Here is a 21165-nt window from a genome sequence, read left to right on the forward strand (position 1 = left end):
CTTTTGTCTAATTATAAAATAAAATAAAATTTAATTATAAATTATTCTGTTTTAAAACAATACACAAAAGGATTTCAATTTTTATAACCTTGTTTTGAGACCTTGTTTTCTTTTACCAATGAGTTCCTTCACACTGTTATATATCATTGGAATAACTGAATGACAAGTGAAGAGTTTTTATTGTATTTACAAAATGTCAGAGTAATAATTAGATCATCAGGTGTAGTTTTTTTAGATATTTCAGTTAAAGGAACTCCACCAACAGATGCTGTCAAATTCCTGCTTTTTAATTTAAAATACTATTTATCATTTTCATGATAATTGCTTCAGAAAATAAATTCCATTGTGTTTTGAGAGGACCAAAGCTGTCATGATTGCTTAAGATGAGAAACTATTTTGGAAGCAGAAAAGTCAAGAAAGCAATTTTTAGTTTTCTTGATGCACTGCAGCATTTTCAGAGATACAGCTATGTGATGTGGGTGAGGCCAACATAGCACACATGCCAATTTTGCAGCATCTGATTTTTTTCCCCTGAATTTGTGTTCAAAGACAGAAGTGTGATAGAAGAAATGGTTAGTACCTGAATTGAGTTTATATCATTGAGTCAATTTAATGTGGGTTCTGCATAATTCTATAAGGATGCCTCCAAAGCTGGGATGAGGATACAAGAATATCACCTGAGTGCTGCCAGTCTCACATGGCACTTGTTAGAATTCCTGGCCATATAGCCAGATGTTCACACACCTTCCAAAAATGTGTTTTTAATAACCATGATTTGGAAACATGGAAGGGAGAATCCACAGGCTGCAACTGATCATAAAAGGCAGATAACCTGCTCTGAAGCATACTCTTAGTATGTTCTAGAGGATTTTGGAGGTAAAGACTCTGCAAATAAGCTGTATGAATAACTTGGGCACCAGCAGACCAAATCCAGCTGCCCAGTTCCGGACGGACTCTAGAAAATACTTTAACTGGAGCCCTACAAACCTATGCACTGAATTCCAGTACAAAAATTAAATTTAAAATGTAATAAAAATTCATAACAAGAAGGCTACCAGCAAAAACCCTGAGACATTTAATCAAACTCAGGGACTGAGCAACATTCCAAACTTCTAAACAAAGTATGGATGGAAATGACTACTGAAGCTGGGTTAGGGACTAAGGAAGAAAATAAGTAAGACTATTTTAGACCATCCATCAGCATGGAACCTTTAGGAGTAGACTAAACTTTACTTCATAATTCCTTAACAAAAGACTATCTTAACTGAACAGATATTTTTTAATTCCATTGATGAACCTTCATCACCAGATCAGATACCCAGAGCAATGCTGAAGGCATCTGGCCTTCATCATTGAAATTACAGACTGAAACATGGGGGTTTCTATTCTACCCACTCCTAAGTTCTTTTGCCAGTCACATTTCTCCTATGCTCTCTCTCTTAGCCTTTCCTGATTTTACTGCCTCCTGCCATATGGGAAAGAAGGAGGGTCTTCCCAGAAGTAGTGGCTGAAACAAATTTATTTGGTCAAATAAATATCCTTCCAAAATGGGTAAGTATGACAGGGTCTAGAGCAAAAGGTTTCAGCCCTAAGCACCTGTGAATGGGAGGCATGTTCCACTTTAACCATGGAATCTCTGAACAATAGCAGGGAAATAGTTTTCTTTACCTCTACTTCTTTGCATTTTTCCTTATACTGCCAACTGCAGGAAATGTAACATACAATACCACATTAATAAACTCAGAATTTATTCAATATTTGTCTTTAAAAATAATTCAGTTTTCATATGAGAAAGTGCTTGCTTTTGTTTCTGACTTCCCAGACTTCCAGATAACCTTATTTATATGTATAGCCATAGATTTAAAAACACAACAAAGTGGTTTTAGGGGCTAGCTGACTAATGTTGTTAATTTATTGATGCAATACACTGTATCAAAAAATTAACAGTGTTAGCTGCATGGCCTCATTTTCTCTTACTAGAACTAACAAACAATTCTTTAGTCACTCTCATGTCTTTTGTGTTTCAGAAGGCATCAGGCCACAGTCAGAGTGGGGGGCTACAGAGCTGAATCCAGCCATGCTGCACAGCTGGAATCCCCACTGTACCCTCTCTCCACTCCTCCTCCTATAGCTACCTGATGAATTGCACACTAAAGGAGGCCTTATGGACAGCACACACTAAAAACAACTATCTGACCTCCACTACATCTAGGTTGCTGCTGCACCTAAGGATTAAAAGATATTTCAGCTTTGATCTTGGCATTGTAATCCAGGAATTCAGTGAAAGCTCCCCCAGTTTAAGAGGCCTACTGAAATGGAAGCCATCAGCAACCAGGGTCTGGAGGAGGACCTGCTACAAGAAAACTTCTGAAGGATTTGAAATGTTTGTTTTATTTGAGGAGGACTGACTTTGGTATATCAGCAGATACATGAAGAAACTACTGACATTTAGCAACCAATGGCAAAAATACTGAGTAAAAGGCAGTGCTTTTAGTGAGTGTAACAAAGACTGAAGTTCCTTCATCATAAAAAAATATATTCACCAGGATGGGAAAAACAATTGTAACACCATTCTTTTCTGAAACCACTAGTAGTCATAGATTATCATCTCCTGTTTAACAACATGATGTTATCAATTTTAAAAATATTTTATCACTTACAGGTAGCTATTAATAAAATCATAAACAAGAAGCTTATTAAAGCTCAAGGTTTTATGACACTCAACTGTCAAATGTATGTGGAAGAACATTTCTTAGATAGTTCAAAAGGCAACAATGGATATTTGGGGGAGACCACATAAGAAACAGAGCAGCCTCTTACTGACTTGATGAGGTTAAAGCCAAGTAGTAAAGCAAAAAGACACCGTATCATTTTCTAGAGGTAAGGGTTAGCCTGTGTTTCAAAACAGAGAAGCCACTGACTACCCAGCAGCTGCAGGAGCATTACATGAGATGTCCTTTGCTAAGCTCTTCACTCCTAAGTAGTTACAGAAAGTGCACAACTGTATCCAAGTGTTCTACATATGTTTAAAAATTCTGGGAACTCTTCCGAATATTTATCTACAAACCTAAATCATATTTGCAAAAAATGAATGTTAGTTGATAAATTATGGGGATCTGGAATACGGAGGGATGCCAGATCATATGAAAAGGGAAAGACAAAGTTTGTGAGAAAATTCAATACTTTAAAATATAAAAGGGGCTGGTCTCTGGAAAGCTTAGTTAGGGATGTGTATTTATGCATCTATATTGATGATACATACATATCTACATATATGTATGTGTATGAAATTATGTAAAACCAAAATGTAATTTTACAAAAAGCATTTCATTAGTCCATGACAATAATCAGTTACACAATCAGTAAAAATGTAATTGAAAGGACAGATAACAAGATAACAAGATTGTCCTACACTCCATAAGTCCCACAACACTTTAAAAGGTACAAAATACAATCAAGTACTAACTGATACTCTGATGAGGACCAAATTTGTCTTTTTGTGGTTTCAATTTTTTTAAAGAATAAGCATCCTACATAACAATAAAGTAATGCACACCTCTTTATATAGTTCTTGATATTTACAATGTACTCATGTGTGGCCATGTAATCTCTCACATGGTTAGGTGCTAGCAGCATAATTTGTGCATATATTTCACAATTACATTGAACCAACATTGTTGCATCCATCACTGTGTATTCTAATACATTTACTGAGCAGAGAGTCCATAAACATTTACAGAACATTCTTGATCAACAGATGTCAAAAACAACATAAAATACTCCATTTAATAAGAACCAATGTTTCATTTGAGCAATAACAGTGCAGCTAGCAGGAGCTGTTACTACCTCATAAATTTTGCCTTTAACTACAGCTTGTGCCCCCAAAAAGACACATTCATTTGCTGAAACATAGTTTACTGAATGACTGGTCTGACGTAATATAAAATAAATCCACCCTAGCAACCAATTTGTACATAGTTACTGTACACAGGAAAAGCTTTGGATAGTGAAAGAACAAAGCTGATGAAAGAGTTTTTATAAAGACCTCTGCTTTCCTTTCATAAGTAACCATTTGCTAATGCACAAAAAATAATAGGCCCACTATGGTGCATTGCAAAATCAATCATGTGACTTTAGAGAACATATTTTTACATTAGTACACTGCTAATCTTTCACTGACAAAATCTTCCCCTGTGGACATGGGCTAAAAAAATATTAATTACTTGTACTGTGATTGTTGACATGGAGGATTTATCTATATGTAGGAGAACATTCTGATGGTATGATAATTTAATACATTATAGACAATTTCACGGAGAGCAATGGTACACTCATGATGACTTATACAATCCCTGAAATGTGCAACTGGGTAATGTCACCACTGCAATGTCCCACTATAGTGTACAACAGATACAATATGAAGAGTATCTCAAACTAATATTCCAAAATATCTCACTCAGAATTATGATACAAAAACTAGAACTGAATTTGAACTTTTATGTACATGAAGATCTTTCTCATTCCTTTTTCTTTAGGACTTCCACACCTTGTGAGTCCTGTTGCCATTAAATTTGTTTTCTCTGGACCTTTTCTGAAGCTTCTTGTTTGTTCCCACCACAAGGAGGTCACCATCTCCATTCCAAAGGCCTTCTGCTGAAGGCAGCCCCTTGCTTACCCACCCACTCGGTCAGTGCTGCAGGGCTCCTGCCAGTACAACACAGGCGTTAGGAAGGCACAGGCAGCTCAGCTCTGGCACCAAGAGCCCTCTCAAATCTCAGCCAGTGGTCAGCCTCAGCTCGTAACTAGGCCAGTACAACCCAGTCCCAGAAGCCACAGCCACCAGGGGTGTTGACTTCAGCCACATCTGTAGCAGATGTGGTTTTGCAGGACCAAAAGAAGGTGCCTGAAGATAACTCATGTTTCCAAGCACCTGATGTTGACTAATACTTGTAAAGCTATCTAATGACAAAGAATTCAAAATGTTTTGAATAGTTTTACAGAAACATTAAAAATTTGCTTAAAAAAATCTTTCCTCTTTAAAAGATGCCAGTTCTCTCACTGTTTATATATAGGTAAACATTATGGAAACTTTTAGATCAAGGTGTAGCACAACAAAGGAGATTGCAAAAAATACTTTCCCTGTGTTGTAGATAGACTGTGTCCATTATGCTTTACAGTCACTTCTGATTTGTACCATTGTCACTGTTGAATAAAATTTTAAAATTTCCTTCACAGGTAATGGGAACTGGAGCTATCACCATTTTTACAAATGACAGTGACTTGCTTGATGGAACTGATACTGGGACTGGCTTCTTCATCTACTAAATACATTATCTATTTCTTCCACTATAAGCCCTTCCACTATGAGCCTTCCTAAGTCTCCACAAGAGTCATCCTTAAAACGGAAATTTTCTCAGCATTACCTTCTCCTATAATGCATGTGTTCATTTGGAGTATTATGAATCTCCCTAACCATTTAGTATTGGGGATGACAGCATTTACCCTTTAGATAATCCTTGTTTCATCTTGACTGCTGATGGTAAAGCCTCAAAACAGAGGTAGCACAGGCTGCATTGCTTGGAACACTGAAAACTAAATAAACAATACACTAGCAAAGAACTATAGAAAGAAACAGTTCTGCTCTACAGGCAGACAGACTGAATGACCTAACCTGATGACTGGATGATCATCCCAGTCTAATTTCTAGTAGTTTATAGTTTACTCCACCTTTCTCAGGCTGAAAGAAAGGACATAAGACGCCAAACACAATAATTGTAATGCAATTCTACTGCATAGTAAAAATCAATCTGTGTTGCTCATAGCAGCCAGTGACATTTTTATCCCAAGCACACTACTTCCATGCAAAATTTAACTTTTCAGCAGATTTTTTTAACCACTAGACACAACAGCAATGGCTTTGAAAATACAGAATTCGCTAGGTTACATCAATATCTGTATTTCTCCTTATTTCTTATACAAGAATGATTATGGTAGTCTGGTATTGCCCTGCCAGTATAGTTTCTCTTCCACTTTTTTCTTTTTCCACTGGCAGAAAAGCAGCATCTTAAAAGTCTTCCTGAAAGTTTTATTACAGAGGGCATAACAAATGGGGTTAACAGTGCTGTTCACATAGCACAGCCAGTATCCAAGGTGCCACAGTGTCAGGGGAATGCAGTCTGAGCAAAATGTGGAGATCAAAACCATGATATTATAGGGAGTCCATGTGATTATAAATGCCAAAAGAATGGCGCTTAAAGTCTGTGCTGCTTTGCGTTCCTTTATAAGAACCATCCGTTTCCTTTTGGTGATTTGGTTATTTATATTTGGATCCATGCTTTTGATGGAAGGGTCCTTTGACAGAGCAGCAGAACAAGGAGTTATTTTTACTTTCCGGCAACCACTGTTGGCTTCCTGGGTGCCATCAGCCTTAACCACCAAACGGAATTTATAGGCCACACATTTTTTACTTTTTTGTACGTGTTCTTTGGTAGGTGACAAAAAGTATTTCTGGTTCTCAAAATCACTTTCTTCAGGTTGGTCTTTGACAACAACATCTGTAGTCTCATACTCTTCTGCCTTACTTTTAGATGGACTTTTGTAAGTTACTTGGAAAACTGAGTCAGCGGCAAGTTTATCCTCATCTTCCGACGATGCGTAGCTGCTGCAGGTGGTTAACTGGTCAGCCTTAGCCCAGTCCATACACGTACTCGCTGCCTGGGAGGCCTTTGCTGTAGCTGACGTACTTCGGCTAGATGAAGACCAAGAGGCCTGGCACCTCTCTCTTTTGACTAAGTTTTGTTGCTTGCAACTGAAGCAAGACTTCAGGAGAGTTTTCTGAGGCTTTATTGTCTCATACTCTGCCACAGACTCTGAGCCCTGCAGTTCAGCGAGGTCCTTGGTGCGTTTCTCGGTCTCTTTATAAATGCGGCAGTACAGAATGGTCATCACAGACACAGGAATGTAAAAAGCAGCAATTGCAGTACCAAAGGTGATGATGGGTTCATATAGAAACTGTATCTGGCACTCTTCAGGTGGTACTGTTCGTTCACCCACAAAATACTGCCAGCACAAGATTACAGGTGCCCACAACATGAAGGAAATCAGCCAAGCCATACCAATCATGATGCCAGCTCTTTTGGGTGTGCGTTTGGCCCTGTAAGTTAAAGGCCTTGTGATGGAAAAATATCTGTCAAAACTGATGACTAGGAGGTTCATTACTGAGGCATTGCTAGCGACATAGTCCAGTGCTAGCCACAGGTCACAGGCGAGGCTTCCAAGAGTCCAGTGGCCTATGAGTATATAGGATGTATACAGGTTCATAGAAAATATCCCAATGATAAGATCTGCACAGGCAAGGCTGAGCAAATAATAATTGTTGACAGTTTTGAGCTGACTGTTAACCTTAAAGGATATCATTACAAGGATATTTCCCACTATGGTTATTAAGCTTACAATTGCAGTAACAGTGGCAATAGTAATGACTTCCCAGAGGCTATGCCCTTCTAACTGCTTATGGTTGATGGATGAACTGTTTACAACAGTAGAATTGCTGAATAAATTGACTTCCATTCTTGTCCTTGGTGTACTGTCATCAGGACCTTAGCACTGTTGCATACTATTTTCTGTACTCAGAAGCATCCTTTTGGAGATAGCTATAAAGATCAAAGGAAAAAAAAAATCAGAAAATTTAAGTAGCTCATTAAATAGCACAGATTTCCATTGGTTACCATGAAAACACTTGTTAAACAATCTATCACATTATTTGTGTTCTCTTTTTGCATTTTGATTGTTCAGAATTGTGAACATAACTAGAACACACAAATGTACATCCTAGGACAACATGCTCTGGTATTTTATGACATTTCAAAATGCAATCTAACTATCATTTCCTAAGACAGTTAACCACCCCAGCTCTTACATTTTCAGTACCTTAGGAACCCTCTACATATTCTCAAGTAAAGACATTTAAAGTTTTGCAGTAAGATAGTGAGTCACTGTGTTGTTTCCTACACTAATTAAAAATGCATGCCAAGGTTTCAGGAATTAGCTTTGAAAAATTTGTAAAAGTCACCAGCAACAGCAAGAGTGTAAGCAAATACATGGGGGGTGCATGTGAGTAAGGAGCCACACTGGCATGGTGACAGCAAGAAACAAAAAGGTGTTAGAAGTTGAGGCAATGGAGGGCAATCTTTGAGCAAATGAAGCAGGGGAGGCCAAGAAGATGTTTATGGGAAAAAACTCTATCAAGAGATCTTAGGACAGAGGAGACTGATGGGGTTAAGCATGGAAGTACAGTCTGGGTAGTTTGGATGAGTGAATGGTAGAATTGAGAATACAGAGGAGTAGACTGCAGACGAAGAAGCAGGAGCAGAAGATAACCAAAGTGATAAAAAATACAAATTTAACAACCCATTTCAAATATCAGTTTAATACTTGCATAAGCAGCAAAAGGTGAAAACAGGACCATTCTGGTGCATTAATACATGCATGCCACTGACGTCCATTGCTCTCTACATTCCTCACTGCCATTTCTTGTGTCAGTGGACCTGTATTGGGAAAAATTTCTTTCAAAGATACTTGCTGGGTTTTATTAATTCCATCACATCAGGTGATGCTAATCACTTATTCCATGCTTAGTCTCACTTAACAGTGAAATTTTGAAACAGTCAAATAGTATTCAGTTTTTAAATTCAGAAATGAAAGACAGATTATTAACAGATTTTTCTGCTGGGGTTTTTGCCTGTAAAAAACTGGTATGATCTCTTTTTTCAAAGCAGACATAGCTTCAGCTAAAATTATCACATAAATCACCTATTAAAGTCCATTTCTAAGTCTTTAAGATTCTCTCTACATCAGATCTCTATTATATGGTCCTCCCTATCCATCCAAACCACTTCTCTGTGCTTTCATCTTTCATCCTAACTCTCAGAACATTGTTTTCTTTGGTCTTGGCAAGTGTCATTTTTTTTCCTGCAAGCTTTTACAGGCTATCTCTTTCCTAGATCTGTCTTTTGTACCAAGAGGTTATGTCCTGTCTCTCACCAGCTCAATAGAAATTTTTACAGCCACTAGTTGAACTTTCAGAAAAGCATGTAATTTTCTTTCGTTGTCCTCTTCGTTCAATCTTAGAGGTGTTTAAGAGGTGTCTGGACCTGGCACTGGTTTAGTGTTTAGGCATTACAGTGGTAGTTCTGGGTTCTGGATTTAATTTTATAGGCCTCTTCCAACCTTGATTATTCTATAGTTCTGTGATTCTTATTTGCTTTTACTGTTTCCTTCATTTTTCCCCCCAGGTCTCCTAAATATCTACAGAAGTGTATAATGTTTCTCTTTCAAACCCTGTTTATGTGGTGATCTCTTGTGGTGATGAAACAATGGTAAGTTTCCTGATATACTGAGACTTCTGCCTATTGTACTTCTCAGAACTGTTCTCCTCCATCTGTGTGTGTCTGTCATCTCCCATTTTATATTTAAATGTTTCTGCATCTATATTCTGCTTATACACTGAGCCTAATTCAACAGGATTCCAACTCATGTATAGACCTTGCAGATTAGCAACAATCCTAATATAGGCATGTGCTTGCTTGGCTCTCTCTCTCCAGCCTCCAGAGCCAGTCTAGCAGCCAAGAATAGCTGAAGTGCCACAGCAGCTCTAATTAGTACTATGCAAAGAAGGACGTTTCATCTTGGTTCTGCATTCTGGAAAGATTTCCCCAAGTCAGAGCTGTCTTGATGGCTGGTGCACTGCCTTTACAAATCTTTACAAAAACTTGAAGGGTATGAATTAATTTCACGTGAAACAAAGGTGTCTAGAGGAGCTGCATGGCTGTGGTAGGTAACTGAGCTTGAGAGAGGAATCTGTTTTTCTGTTATTTCACATGGCTTATGCTTATTTTTCTGTGGACAGTTAACAAAGTTGTTCTGTGCCTCAAAAGCTCCATGTGACAATTTTCAAGCATGGCAGTGTGGTAGTGGGTTTAGCATGGCAATGTCAGGGGACAGTGAGGGAAGGTGAGGACAATGCCAAAGCGGGTGGGAGCTGAGGCCTGACCAAGAAGCAGCAGGATGTGGAGAAGCACGTTTGGTTCATGAGAAGGTGAGAGACAGTGATAGCCCAGAGCTTGCACAGCAAGTCTGGAGTGATAAGGCATGTCTGAGACCAAGCCAGGAAGCCCAGCCAGCAGGTCTGACCAGGATCTGAGCCAGGATTGAAGAGACAGAAGGCCAGGTATAGATGTAGCTGCTGCCTGGCTGCAATGTAGCACAGGCAAGGGCCAGCGGTACAACTCGCTGGCCTTGGGATTTTGTATAATATCAGCTAAGTCTAGAGATGGTCTTAAAAAGGCACAGCTATGAATATCAGGCACACGAATGAACCTTTACAAACTACATTTGCCTTTCACCGAGTTTGAGCAGCCATGTAGAACAATTGCAGATTGTTTCATCTTTCTGCCTTTTTTTGCCAGAAATGGCACTCGCCTCAGAAGAGGGAAGACTGGAAACTGTATAGATGCTGTGCCATGTGTAATGCTTTGTCTTTGCCATAGATAGCAAGTGTCCCCCATCTCAGGTCACTTACTCTCCCTAACATTAGCAATTAGGAAGAAAGACTGTTCGAACCACGCCATGTGGATTGCAGACTTCAGAGCAACAGAGGCAGGAATTGTTGTTGTTGTAGTTGTTGTGACACAGATGTTCTTGGTTTAAACTGTCATGGGTTGGAGAAATACTGATGATATGTTATGGAAGCTACATAATTTCTTAATAATTTATTAATAAAAAACACTGTTTGGTCATGAAAAGCCTTCCCTCCCTAATGGGCTGTTTTACTGTGATGTTTATAAAGTTGACAACAGCTGACTTACAAGAATACAAAGATCTCTTCTTGGCACGTTGACCATTCTTGTCATCTCGTCATACTCTATCCTCTTTTGTTTCATAGGTCTGTGTTAACACTTTGTGGCTTTACCTTTTGTCATCTATTTGTGTATCACTCAGACTAACAGAGCCTGTGAGTGGGACTTCTGTGTGCTATATGTTAATTGTCTATCATAAGAGATGATGATAATAATAGGGACATCAAAACTGAATTATAAAATTAAAATGCATATGTACAGTATCATGGCTTTGCTATGTCTCATAATTATTAATGCATTATGTTCATGCTTGAGACTTGTAATGGTATTTGTTATGTGCTGCCAAGTAGTAATGATATTTTTTCAATCTATCTGTAAGCATTAATTATTGTGAGTTGTTAAATTTGTACATAAAGTCAGTTTACAGTTATCTGCAGGCAGATTGTTCGTGTCACAGATTAATTGCACCACAGATGCAGGCACAGCTTGGGTTCACCAGGTTTTATTATCTATATCTCATTCTGGGTCTGTCAGACCTGTGGTGGCTGCATGAGTATTGCTTGGATGTCTTTGCAATGTGCTCACCAAAGCTGCTCCCTGTTACTTTATTGATTTGCTTTTGTGCTAAGCTAATTTACGGATTTGCTGCCCACTGTGTCCCGGAACTGAGCAGGTTCACAACACAGGTAGTTGTGCAGCTACAGCACAGCCCATTATTTCATAAAATAGGAGGTTTGATCACATTTTGCTGGAATGATTCCTGGGTTTAAAAGCCCTTGAAAACCAGATTGATGTTTTAACGTGCTGTCAAATGACAGCCTGTGTGTTCAAGAGGGATTGGGTTAGCTGGTTTTAGGAAACGGGAGAACTTCCCCAAGAACAGCATGAGTGGCTGCTTAGTTTAAGAAGGGCAGGACAAACCAGCCTAGCACTAGGGCACAAAGCTGTTCCTGTGCCTCCGTTCTGTGTCCTGAGAGGAGCATGTTCCTCAAGAAGCTGCAGAGCCAATTCAGGTGGTTCATGCAGCCCAGGCGTCTGCTGAACACGCTTTCAACTTGGGATCAGTTGCTTTTTCCCACATTTGCTACAGAAAGCAAAGGTCCTGCACTTGGGTCACAACAATCCCCTGCAGCTCTATAGCTTGGGGCAAGAGTGGCTGGAAGGCTGCCTAGTGGAAAAGGTGCTGGAAGCACTAGTTGAGAGCAGCTGAACATGAGCCAGCATGTGCCCAGGTGGCCAAAAAAGCCAACGGCATCCTGGTGTCAGCAGTAGTGTGGCAGTGGTCAGTGCCTGCCCTCTACTTGGCACTGGTGTGGCCACACCTCAAGTCTTGTGTCCCCTCTGTCCCTGCAAAGACACTGAGGTGCTGGAGCAGGTTCAGAGAAGGGCAGCAGAGCCGGGGAAGGGTCTGGAGCACAAGTCCTGTGAGGAGCAGCTGAGGGACATGTGTTTGGTTAGTCTGGAGAAAAGGCAGCTCAGAGAGACCTTATCTTCTCTACAACAGCCCCAGAGAAGCTGGAGTGAGGTGAGGACTGCTCTCTTCTCCCAGGTTGCAAGGGACAAGATGAAACAAGCTGCACCTGAGGACCTTTACAGTGCGTATTAGGTAAATTTCTTCACCAAGAGGGTCGTTAGGCATGAGAACAGGCTGCGCAGGGAAGCGATATAATCACCTTCCCTGGATTTACACATTTAAAAGATGTGTAAATGTGGGGCTTATGAACACGGTTTAGTGGTGGAAGTGGCGCTGCAGGGTTAACTGTTGGACTGAATGATATCCGAGGTCTTTTCTAGCTGAAACAACTCCATAATCCATCTATCTGAGCTCTATTTTCTAAGCACTAAATACATTTTTATTTTCTGTTTTTATTCACACAGGCGGATGCGATTTCGCCTTCCTCGCTCGCTGGTCCCCGCGGGAGGCGCGGGCGCGGCGCGGCCAGGGGCTGCCCGCGCGCCGGCCGCCCGCAGGGGGCGCTGCCGAGGCCGCGCCGCCGCCATTTCCCCGGCCCGGCGAGCGGCCCTTTCCGGCGTGGGCGGGACGGCGCGGCCGCGGCAGGCGAGCCCGGCCATGCAGGCGGAGCGGGGCGGCAGCCGGCCCCGCAGGGAGGGCGCCCGGCACGGCCGGCGGCGCCCGCCCGACGCGGCGGCGGAAGGAGGCGGCGGGGACGGCCACGGGCGCGGAGGAGGCGGGGGCCGGGGAAGAGGTGGCGCTTACGGGCCCCGAGGAGGCGGGGGCCGGGGCAGGCGGGAGCCCCGAGGCCGCGGGGCCGCGCCGGCGCCCGGCGGCCAGCAGCACCGGCGGGTAAGCGGCAGGAGCGCCCGCCCCCGCTCCCGGGGGAGGCGGAGCTGAGCGTGCGGGCTCCGGGGCGGCCCCTGGGCTGGGGGCACAGCCCTCCCTCCCCGCTCCTCCCCTGCTCCTCCCCTTGCCCTCCCCTTGCCGCGCTGGAGCCGCGCTGGCGGCTGTGCCCGAGCCTATGGGGGTGGGTTGGGTCTGCCGGCGGTACCGCCCGGGGCGGCTCGGCAGCCGCAGCATCCCTGTGCCCTCCCTGCTCTGGGACAGCTGAGCCTACGCACAGGGCTTTTCTTGTCGAAATACGTGTATAATTTTGCGCTGAAAGGATAAAAGTCTTGTTTGAAAAATTGGTCTGAAAAAATATCTCTTCACTTTGCAAATAGAGATGAAGAATTGTTGAGCATTTTTGGTACAGTTGTTTTAATGGTTGGACTCGAACGATCTTGGAAATCTTTGTCAGCCTTAACGGCTGTATGATCAGAAGTTGAAATGAACCCGTGTCTTCTCCAGCCTGTGATACTCACAGTGAAGACGTGGTAACAGAACACGCCTTACATAATGGATATCTGTGATTCACTGGATATCATTTGTCATTAATAGAAGTTGATAGTTGTGCATCAACCCATTATAAAATGTTTTAGCAGTTTAAAAGTAGCACAGACATACCATTATGTACCACAACTACATAGGTAGTTTCCTGTGGAGGTATTAAAATGCGTACTCTAACTCATCATGGTATGAGATCAACACTGTGCCTTTAAAAAGAGTTCACATTAAAAATGCTTTGACTGCTTCGTTCAGATAGTTTTGCTTCTGTTAGCATTGCTGCAACGTCACTGGATTGGCAAAGAGATTACAATGATGACCTAATGCTAATTGGTGTTGGCAGCACTGGGAGTCCTAATGTAGATGGACCAGCTGCTGCCCCAATTCCAACATCATGTTGATTAGATTCATTTTGACTTTTATGATGCCATGGCTTCAATTGAACCCACCCAGTGTTTTATCTGTATTACAACTCCCATGCTTGCTGGTAGGTGTAACAATATAAAATATTAATTTTGTTATTGTATTTAGACACATAGCACTCTTGTTTTGGGAGATGCAAGTTACGGCTCGATTGGTATAGTTACCTAGAATGCTGGTCAGTGCTTTCACATATAAGCAATATAAATTGCTGAATTCATACTGATGTCTGGGGATAGGTTTGGATCCTGGATGCAAAGCAACAGTGTTCCCTCATAAGTTGCAGGAACACACAGGGGAAATTCAGCACCTCTTTGTATTAGCTGGGGAAATTCTATCTTGGACTGATTTTTTTCCTAAGTCATTCAACCCTGCAATTAAAAATGTTTCTTTTGGGACACATTAAAATATGTTTTGCCATTGGTCACTTTGTTACTGACTTGGATATGCTCTTCATCTTAGCCTAGCACAGTGACTTTATTTTTGACCAAGGCTATTATGATTTGGGACTTTAAAAGTGAAGCAATAGCTAAGATTTTCTAAGAACTCTGCTAAAGGTCATTATGTAATGTTCTTCCTGCACTTGAGGGTTTTGACCTTAAGCACTGTATGGTCTCTTAGCGCACCTGCCACAAATTTTGTGTTTAGCAGCTTGGATAGGACTGGCTTCCAGCAATCCAGCCACAGCATCAGCAGCTGTGCCAGCCTGCAGCTGTTGAATTTTAGTGCTACCTCTGAGCCAATCTCATAATTCACCACTTCTGAAGCAGAGCACCTCCTCCTTCCAGCAGTGTAACCAGCATTTGTCTGACAGAGAGTTGCCCCCAGCTCCTTAGTGTCCTCTGTGTTCAGCAGTCTCTTGTATTACAAGAGTGCACCACCTGAGTGATAGGATGCTTAGGCCAGAGTAAGTATTTTGTGTGAGACAAGATCCTACTGTCTTTCAGCATCAGGGGGCAAATCTTCTGACGTGGTGCTGTGTGAATTGCAAAACTGGGAAATTAGGTAGTAAGACAGGGAGTGTGATGCTTGTACCACATTCCCTTTCCTTACTGTGTGCTGAGATGCTGGAGTCTTCTCAAAAAAGCATTTTTTCTTTTTTTTTTTTTAATAAAGTAGAAATTTGCGTTAAATTGCATAATATTTTGGTAGCAACATTTCTTAGTCAGTTGCATTCACATAAAAGCACTGTCTTAAAATGTTGTGTTTTTGGTGTTTTAATTTAGTGGTTCATAAGCTTGCATTTGAAGCTACAGAAAGACATTATTTCTGACCTGTACAAGAGGGAGAAGAAAGTTTTGTGGTGGCACGTTCAACTTGCAGAAGACTGGGCACTGTGTGCTTCATGCTGCAGCAGGGGTCCTGTCATTCTTTGGTTTTAGACATGGGTGATCAGCTGCGTTATTTGCAAAGCCTGGGAAGATCCAGAAATTGCTAGGTCAGTTTTCCCCCCCCCCCACCCCAGCTAGTGCTAAGGGAGATGGAGGTTAGGTATTGTGTTTGTATTCATGCCCTGCATGGTAGGTCTGGCTGCAGATCAGAATCTTAGAGAAGAAAGCTTCATGATTTCAGCTCTTGAGAAGGTGGCTCTCCGAGTAAATTCCCAGCTCCACTTTTGAAACAGGATGCTGCCTCTCTCAAATTTGAAATTGATTTAGAAACCATGAGAAAAAGTGTTCTTATTCCTTTTGAAGAGGGAAAAAGGATCTTACAATTGTTATGTCTTTTTGTAACTAGAGTGCATATTGATTTAACTGGCTTGATTATTGAAGATTTTGTGTCCTCCCTTCAAAAATGAATGTCTAATTAAGACCAGCTGGTTTACCAAATGGCAGATTTCATTGTAGATCTGTCATCTTGAATAATTTTCTATTGTTTCAGTCTGCTTTAGCTCATCTATGCTATGTTAAATAAATAAAACACATTTGAAATTACTCAGTTTTAGTAAAATGTGGCATTATAATGCTTAAAGTAAATTGACATTGGTCCAATATTTTTTCCCACTTTTAGTTTAACTCAGAATTCATGTTTTACGTACTGTCAGAATTTTGAAATTGCTCTCTCTAAGAGATACAGTATATTGAAATAGAAACAACTTTCTGAAATTGTGGATATGATGCTGGGTTTTATTTTGGTGGCCCTTGACCACATTTCTTGGAGGTTGGTGGTGGTGTTTAAAGAGATTTTCTTTTGTCCTTTAGGTTTATTACATTTGCAATTTATGAAGTATTCTTTTAACTTTCCATTCATTGATGCACTGAGTGTGTATATGATGCATGCCGCTACTTGAGTGCGGTTGGAATTGGCAGGTCTGTTTCAATGTTCCTTTCCTGACTTTGGGCAGTGCTGCAGTAAACATTTTATTGTTCACAAGTGGATGTTAACAGATGGATTTTAGTGCAGTCTTTCTCATGTGTGGTTAATTTCAAGATGGCATCACATTAATTTATTATTTATTATATCTTCATTCTTGTAGTCCATGCACATATAGAAGTGATCTAAGAGAACATCTAATGCTGTCAGTATCAGATAAATTTTCCTAATTAGTATGAGCTAACCGTTTACCATCTAAGCAACCACAGAAAGAAGTTGAGAGGCACAGTAACAAAATAACAAATACAGATAGATATATTTGATTTCCTTTAGAACTCTGTAACAGAAATTGTGTATATAGAAGAATAGATTTCTGGATCTTGGAGACAATTTTGTGTTAATGTTCTCAAAAGTAACTAGAAAAAACTTATTTAGATTAATTTGTGAGCTGTACTTAATTGCTAATGCGGTGTGAAGAGCTTCCCTTCTCAGAAGTTTCTCTTCTGTGATGGTTCAGTGTCAAACTGGTGTTTGTTAAATGGGATTCTGCAAGGCTTCATTCTGTATCTGCTCATGTTCAGTTTTCTATTAATAATTCCAACAGGGAAAGATTAAAATATACAGTGTTAATGTTTGCAGACAGTATTAAACTGGCAGGAGGGTGGAGCACAGAACAGTCTCAACAAATGGAAGAAACAGCCTGCATTTGGGTGTGATTCAAGGTCAGATATAGTACAACCACATCTACATAGGAAATATCTGTAGCAGTGTGTGACTGATTAAGGTGCAATTTTATAGAAGAGAACTGTCAGCTTAATGGATGAGAAGGTATCAATTAGTGATGCCATTACATAGAAGAACTAGTTATATTTTTGCAAATTGGGACTAGCTGGGAAAAGTTCAGTGGGAAGGAATGAAGAAAGATGTAAAGAGGATATGACTGAGGAGGAAAGGCTGGATCTTTCTCTTTTTATTTTATTTATGCATTTATTTCATTTTTTTTTTTTTTAATCTGGCAAAGAGGAACTTTGGACAGGCCTGGTTAGCAATGTTCCATAAAGTAGAAAGGTTGCTGCAAAGAGATCCATTTTAGGCAGGACAAGAAGAAAAACATTATTAAGAAGGAAGAGGTTTAATTGGGGCCTTCAGAATAAAATATATGACTGAAGAATTAGATAGCTTGTTTAGCAAGTACATGGGAATCATGACAGAAAAATATATATGGTGAAGGTTACTGAATCTACTCAGTAGACCTGCTGTGTAACCACTTGTCACAGGCCTATTTATTTTTCTTTTATTTTTTCAAGGCTGTTTGCAGTGTAAAAGCATAAATGCTTTTTATACATCCAAATTTAATTTATTCTTTTTGGCTTCTAGACAATAGAGGAACCTGTTTTTTACAGTGGGACTCCAGAGTTTCATAAATAGTCCCTAATTGTTTAGTGTGGAATGGCTTAGTGATATTTATTGTTATTAATTCAACATATTTTACAAACTTTCCTGCTGATATAACAAGGGATTTGTATTGAAAGCATCCCATTACACAGGTGAATATCATTGCTGCAGATCAACTTCATGTCTGACTCTTTTTTTGTTACTTCCTTGGAAAGAGCTTGAGTCTGTGCATTTCTGTCCTCATCTGCTTAAATGCTTTTGTTCCTCTTTTCTACTGTCAAGTCTCTAGGGTAGTAATTTGATAGCTTTTTGGTAACCAGTTGTCCCAGATATTTTCTAGCTTAAAGAAGAAACTTTACTGGCTGCATATTTGGTTATTTTTTTGAAACACAGCTTTAAATCATAATCTTATTTAGATTTAATTGTCTAGTAAATTGGTGTGGATTTTATTCAGAGGAAATATAAAATGGTAATTATTTGAATATTGGAGAAGAACTTCCCTTCATATTTAACTGAAGATTTTAGAATTTTGGGAAGAACTGAAACTCCGCAGTCTAAGAATGCATGCATCCATGCATGCATCCATCTGGGGCGATGAACCAGGGCTGTAAGGTACCAGTAGGTGGTGCAGGCAGTCTGCCCCTTGGCGCTGGGCTGGAATTACTCGGTGAGGAGTCAGGACGTGTGCACATCATGGGGTTGGAATGTTCTCCTCACCTCAGGTTTATCTTTCTGAACGTACAGCAGAACGTGTGAAAGTCACACGTGCGTGTGAGTTATTAGGACTTGCCCTGGGTCTTCCAAACACAGCTATGAAGAAAAGTTATTTGTAGGAAGGGCATACTTTGTAATTTTGAGTAAAAAATCTTGTTGTGCTCCTGGGGTGACTGGTTGGTTCCAGACAGCACAATACAGGAGCTTGTTTTTCTGCTGAAAAGTATTTCTGCTGAAAAGTCAACAAATTTGTAGAAGTGATGAATTCAAGTGATGCCATGCAGTGCTGCTGCTGGCTTTCCTTGCAAAAGAAACTGGGTAGTTTCAGGAGCCCTGTTTTGAGTTTCTAGCCAGTCTAATAGTGCTGCACAGTCTTTTGTAGCAGTCAGAAGGTTTCACTGTATTTAAAAAATAATCAAACAAATGCTGATGATTGATTCAGTTAAAAAAAGTATGGCAGAATATTTCTTACAGGTTTTCACAATCACAGGATTTCAAACCTGTGTGATTCAGTGTTCCATGGTAAGGCATAGTGGTGTGGTTCATGTATTTCCCATTTATTCTTCATGTATGCAGTTCCTCTGTATTATGTGTATGTAGGGGGTCTGGGGGGAAAGGGTTGAGTTTTTCTCTTTTGTTTGATTTTTGAAAATAAGTCTTCAAGTCCTTTACAGGTAGATGCTGTAATACACTGTTGTAAAACCATAAATCTGCTGGAGTGTGTAAAAACCTTGCCTTAAGGTCCTGTTTCTATTTCTGTTTCTCTTTTCCCAGAGGATAATTCTACATTAGCAACTGTACTCTCTCCTTAACTCTGAAATAGCCAGGGTCTTTGTCGTGTAGGAACAGAGTGGTGATGCTGTGCTACAGTTCTTCCTAGGCTCTTTTACTGACCTGTTGGGAGGCCTTGAGTTTTCCAATTGCCTAACAAACTAGGGGGTTTTGCTGGCTTGGTTGGGTGTTTTTAGATTTGTTTTGGTAGTTGGTTTGTAGGGTTTTTTTCCTTTCTTTTTTTTCTTCCGTGTCCTGTTTCAGACTGCATTATGCATATTGTGCTGCTTTGCTGACTTCACTGCTGTATTATGTTCCTGTTAATGTGTAACAAAAGATGGCATGCCCATGGAAGCAACAGAAGTGCAAATGATGCCATCCTCAGGATTTCTTCCACTTCAACCAAGTGGTTAGCAAGGATGTTAAAGCATTATTGTCTCAGAGTAAAATATTTTTGTAGTGACGAAATTTTAAAAAATAATTGTGATAAAAATGTAGTTCCTTCAGTGATTTTGGTGTGGCTCTTAGTGTGATTCCTGTCAAGGATGGGGTTTTGATACAAATTTGCCTTGTGGGTTACACTTGGGTGTAATATTAGTGGACTCAGTGTGGTTTCACTCCTGATGGAGTCACAGTTGAAGCTGTCTACCAGCTGTCCAGACGGCTGAACACTGTCTGTATCTCACCACTGAATGCAGAGTTCTCCTGCAGTTACTGCTCTGTGTGCACCTAAGTTGGCTCACTAGTGTGAACTGTAGTGTGTAAGGATATGATGGACACACAAAATCATGGGATTGTAGTGCATCCCAGCAGGTACAGCCCAGTCCTTGTTGGTAATTTGGATATGTTTGCACTCTCAGAAAGTTCTAAATGACTTTTAAAACTTCTTCACAGCAGTGTTAGCTTCATGGTCCAGGAGCATCATACTGTGGTAACTCTTACTTTTCAGAATTATGCTCCAGACCAATAGCAAAATAAAATTAGATTTTAACATTTTGGGGTTTTAACTGTGGCGTTGAGGCATTGAGGACCTTGGACAATGATTCTTCTCTTCTATCACAAGCTACATGTTGGATTTAAAGAATCATTTTCTTTAAGGCTGTTTAGAAAAACATATTTCACAGGATCTCTCCCTCCACCCTCTTCCAAAAAAGGTTGGAGGTGAATGAGGAAGGGATGTCAAGAGGTTGGAGTGGTGATTTCTAAATGTCTGCAGTAAGTTGCATTCAAATTTGATATAAAAATAACAAAGGGTGTTTTTTGATTGAATGCAGTGACAAATATATGAAAACATCCATGGTATTATACCACTCTGGTATAGTTATGAAACAGTTTCATAATGATGGTTCAAACATGAAACAACATTGCAACACCGAGTATCTCAAGAGGCTGATAGAAACAAAATAAACATGGAGATGCAATACACAGAAGTGGAGTTTTCCACTAACACTTGACAAGTTTTGTTCTGTTTGCGTAGAATTGTTTGAACCTTGTTTAATGTTAGGCTTTTTACAGATGTTACTAGGTATGAGTCATGTTCTTTTGTTCAGCTGTAAATAGGTTTGAACATAAGAACTCATCAGGATCTAGAGTTTTTTCTTCTGGTACTTCATACTGGTATTCTGCAACTGCAGTGATGCTTTTCAGAGACGAATCTTTGTTTATACCAGGTTACAGTCACATGATAAATCTATTTGAATTACCCATAACAGATTTTAAAAATCAAGGAGAAATATTTTTTTGCTATTGAAGTTATTAAGAAAGTTACTAGAACCATACTTTGTGACTGTTGAAGCAGTAGCAATTGCATGTAGAAACTTCAAGAACAAGTCTCTTTCTTGTCTACTTGATGAG

The 21165-nt window shown here is 40.2% G+C and overlaps 2 protein-coding genes across 3 annotated transcripts in view; one reads left to right on the plus strand and one right to left on the minus strand.

Moving 5' to 3' along the window:
- Positions 1-2372: 2372 nt before the first annotated feature.
- The window catches only part of CHRM5 (cholinergic receptor muscarinic 5), a 47391-nt gene continuing 28598 nt past the window's right edge, over positions 2373-21165 (minus strand). The window contains exon 2 of the mRNA XM_021539270.3: positions 2373-7652. Within this exon, the coding sequence (XP_021394945.3) occupies positions 5986-7569 (1584 nt within the window). The 5' untranslated portion in view covers positions 7570-7652 and the 3' untranslated portion in view covers positions 2373-5985. The remainder of the gene's footprint in view (positions 7653-21165) is intronic.
- The window catches only part of AVEN (apoptosis and caspase activation inhibitor), an 83870-nt gene continuing 74768 nt past the window's right edge, over positions 12064-21165 (plus strand). Inside the window, exon 1 of one of the 2 annotated variants that reach the window (XM_085580370.1) lies at positions 12064-12381. In XM_085580370.1, the coding sequence (XP_085436496.1) occupies positions 12079-12381 (303 nt within the window). In that variant the 5' untranslated portion in view covers positions 12064-12078. Of the gene's footprint in view, positions 12382-12897; positions 13162-21165 lie in introns of those variants that run through there. The other variant, XM_021539239.4, reaches the window with a different exon arrangement.

The sequence above is a fragment of the Lonchura striata genome, chromosome 5, assembly GCF_050655825.1.
Source record: "Lonchura striata isolate lonStrDom1 chromosome 5, ASM5065582v1, whole genome shotgun sequence".
NCBI classification, from domain to species: Eukaryota; Metazoa; Chordata; class Aves; order Passeriformes; family Estrildidae; genus Lonchura; species Lonchura striata.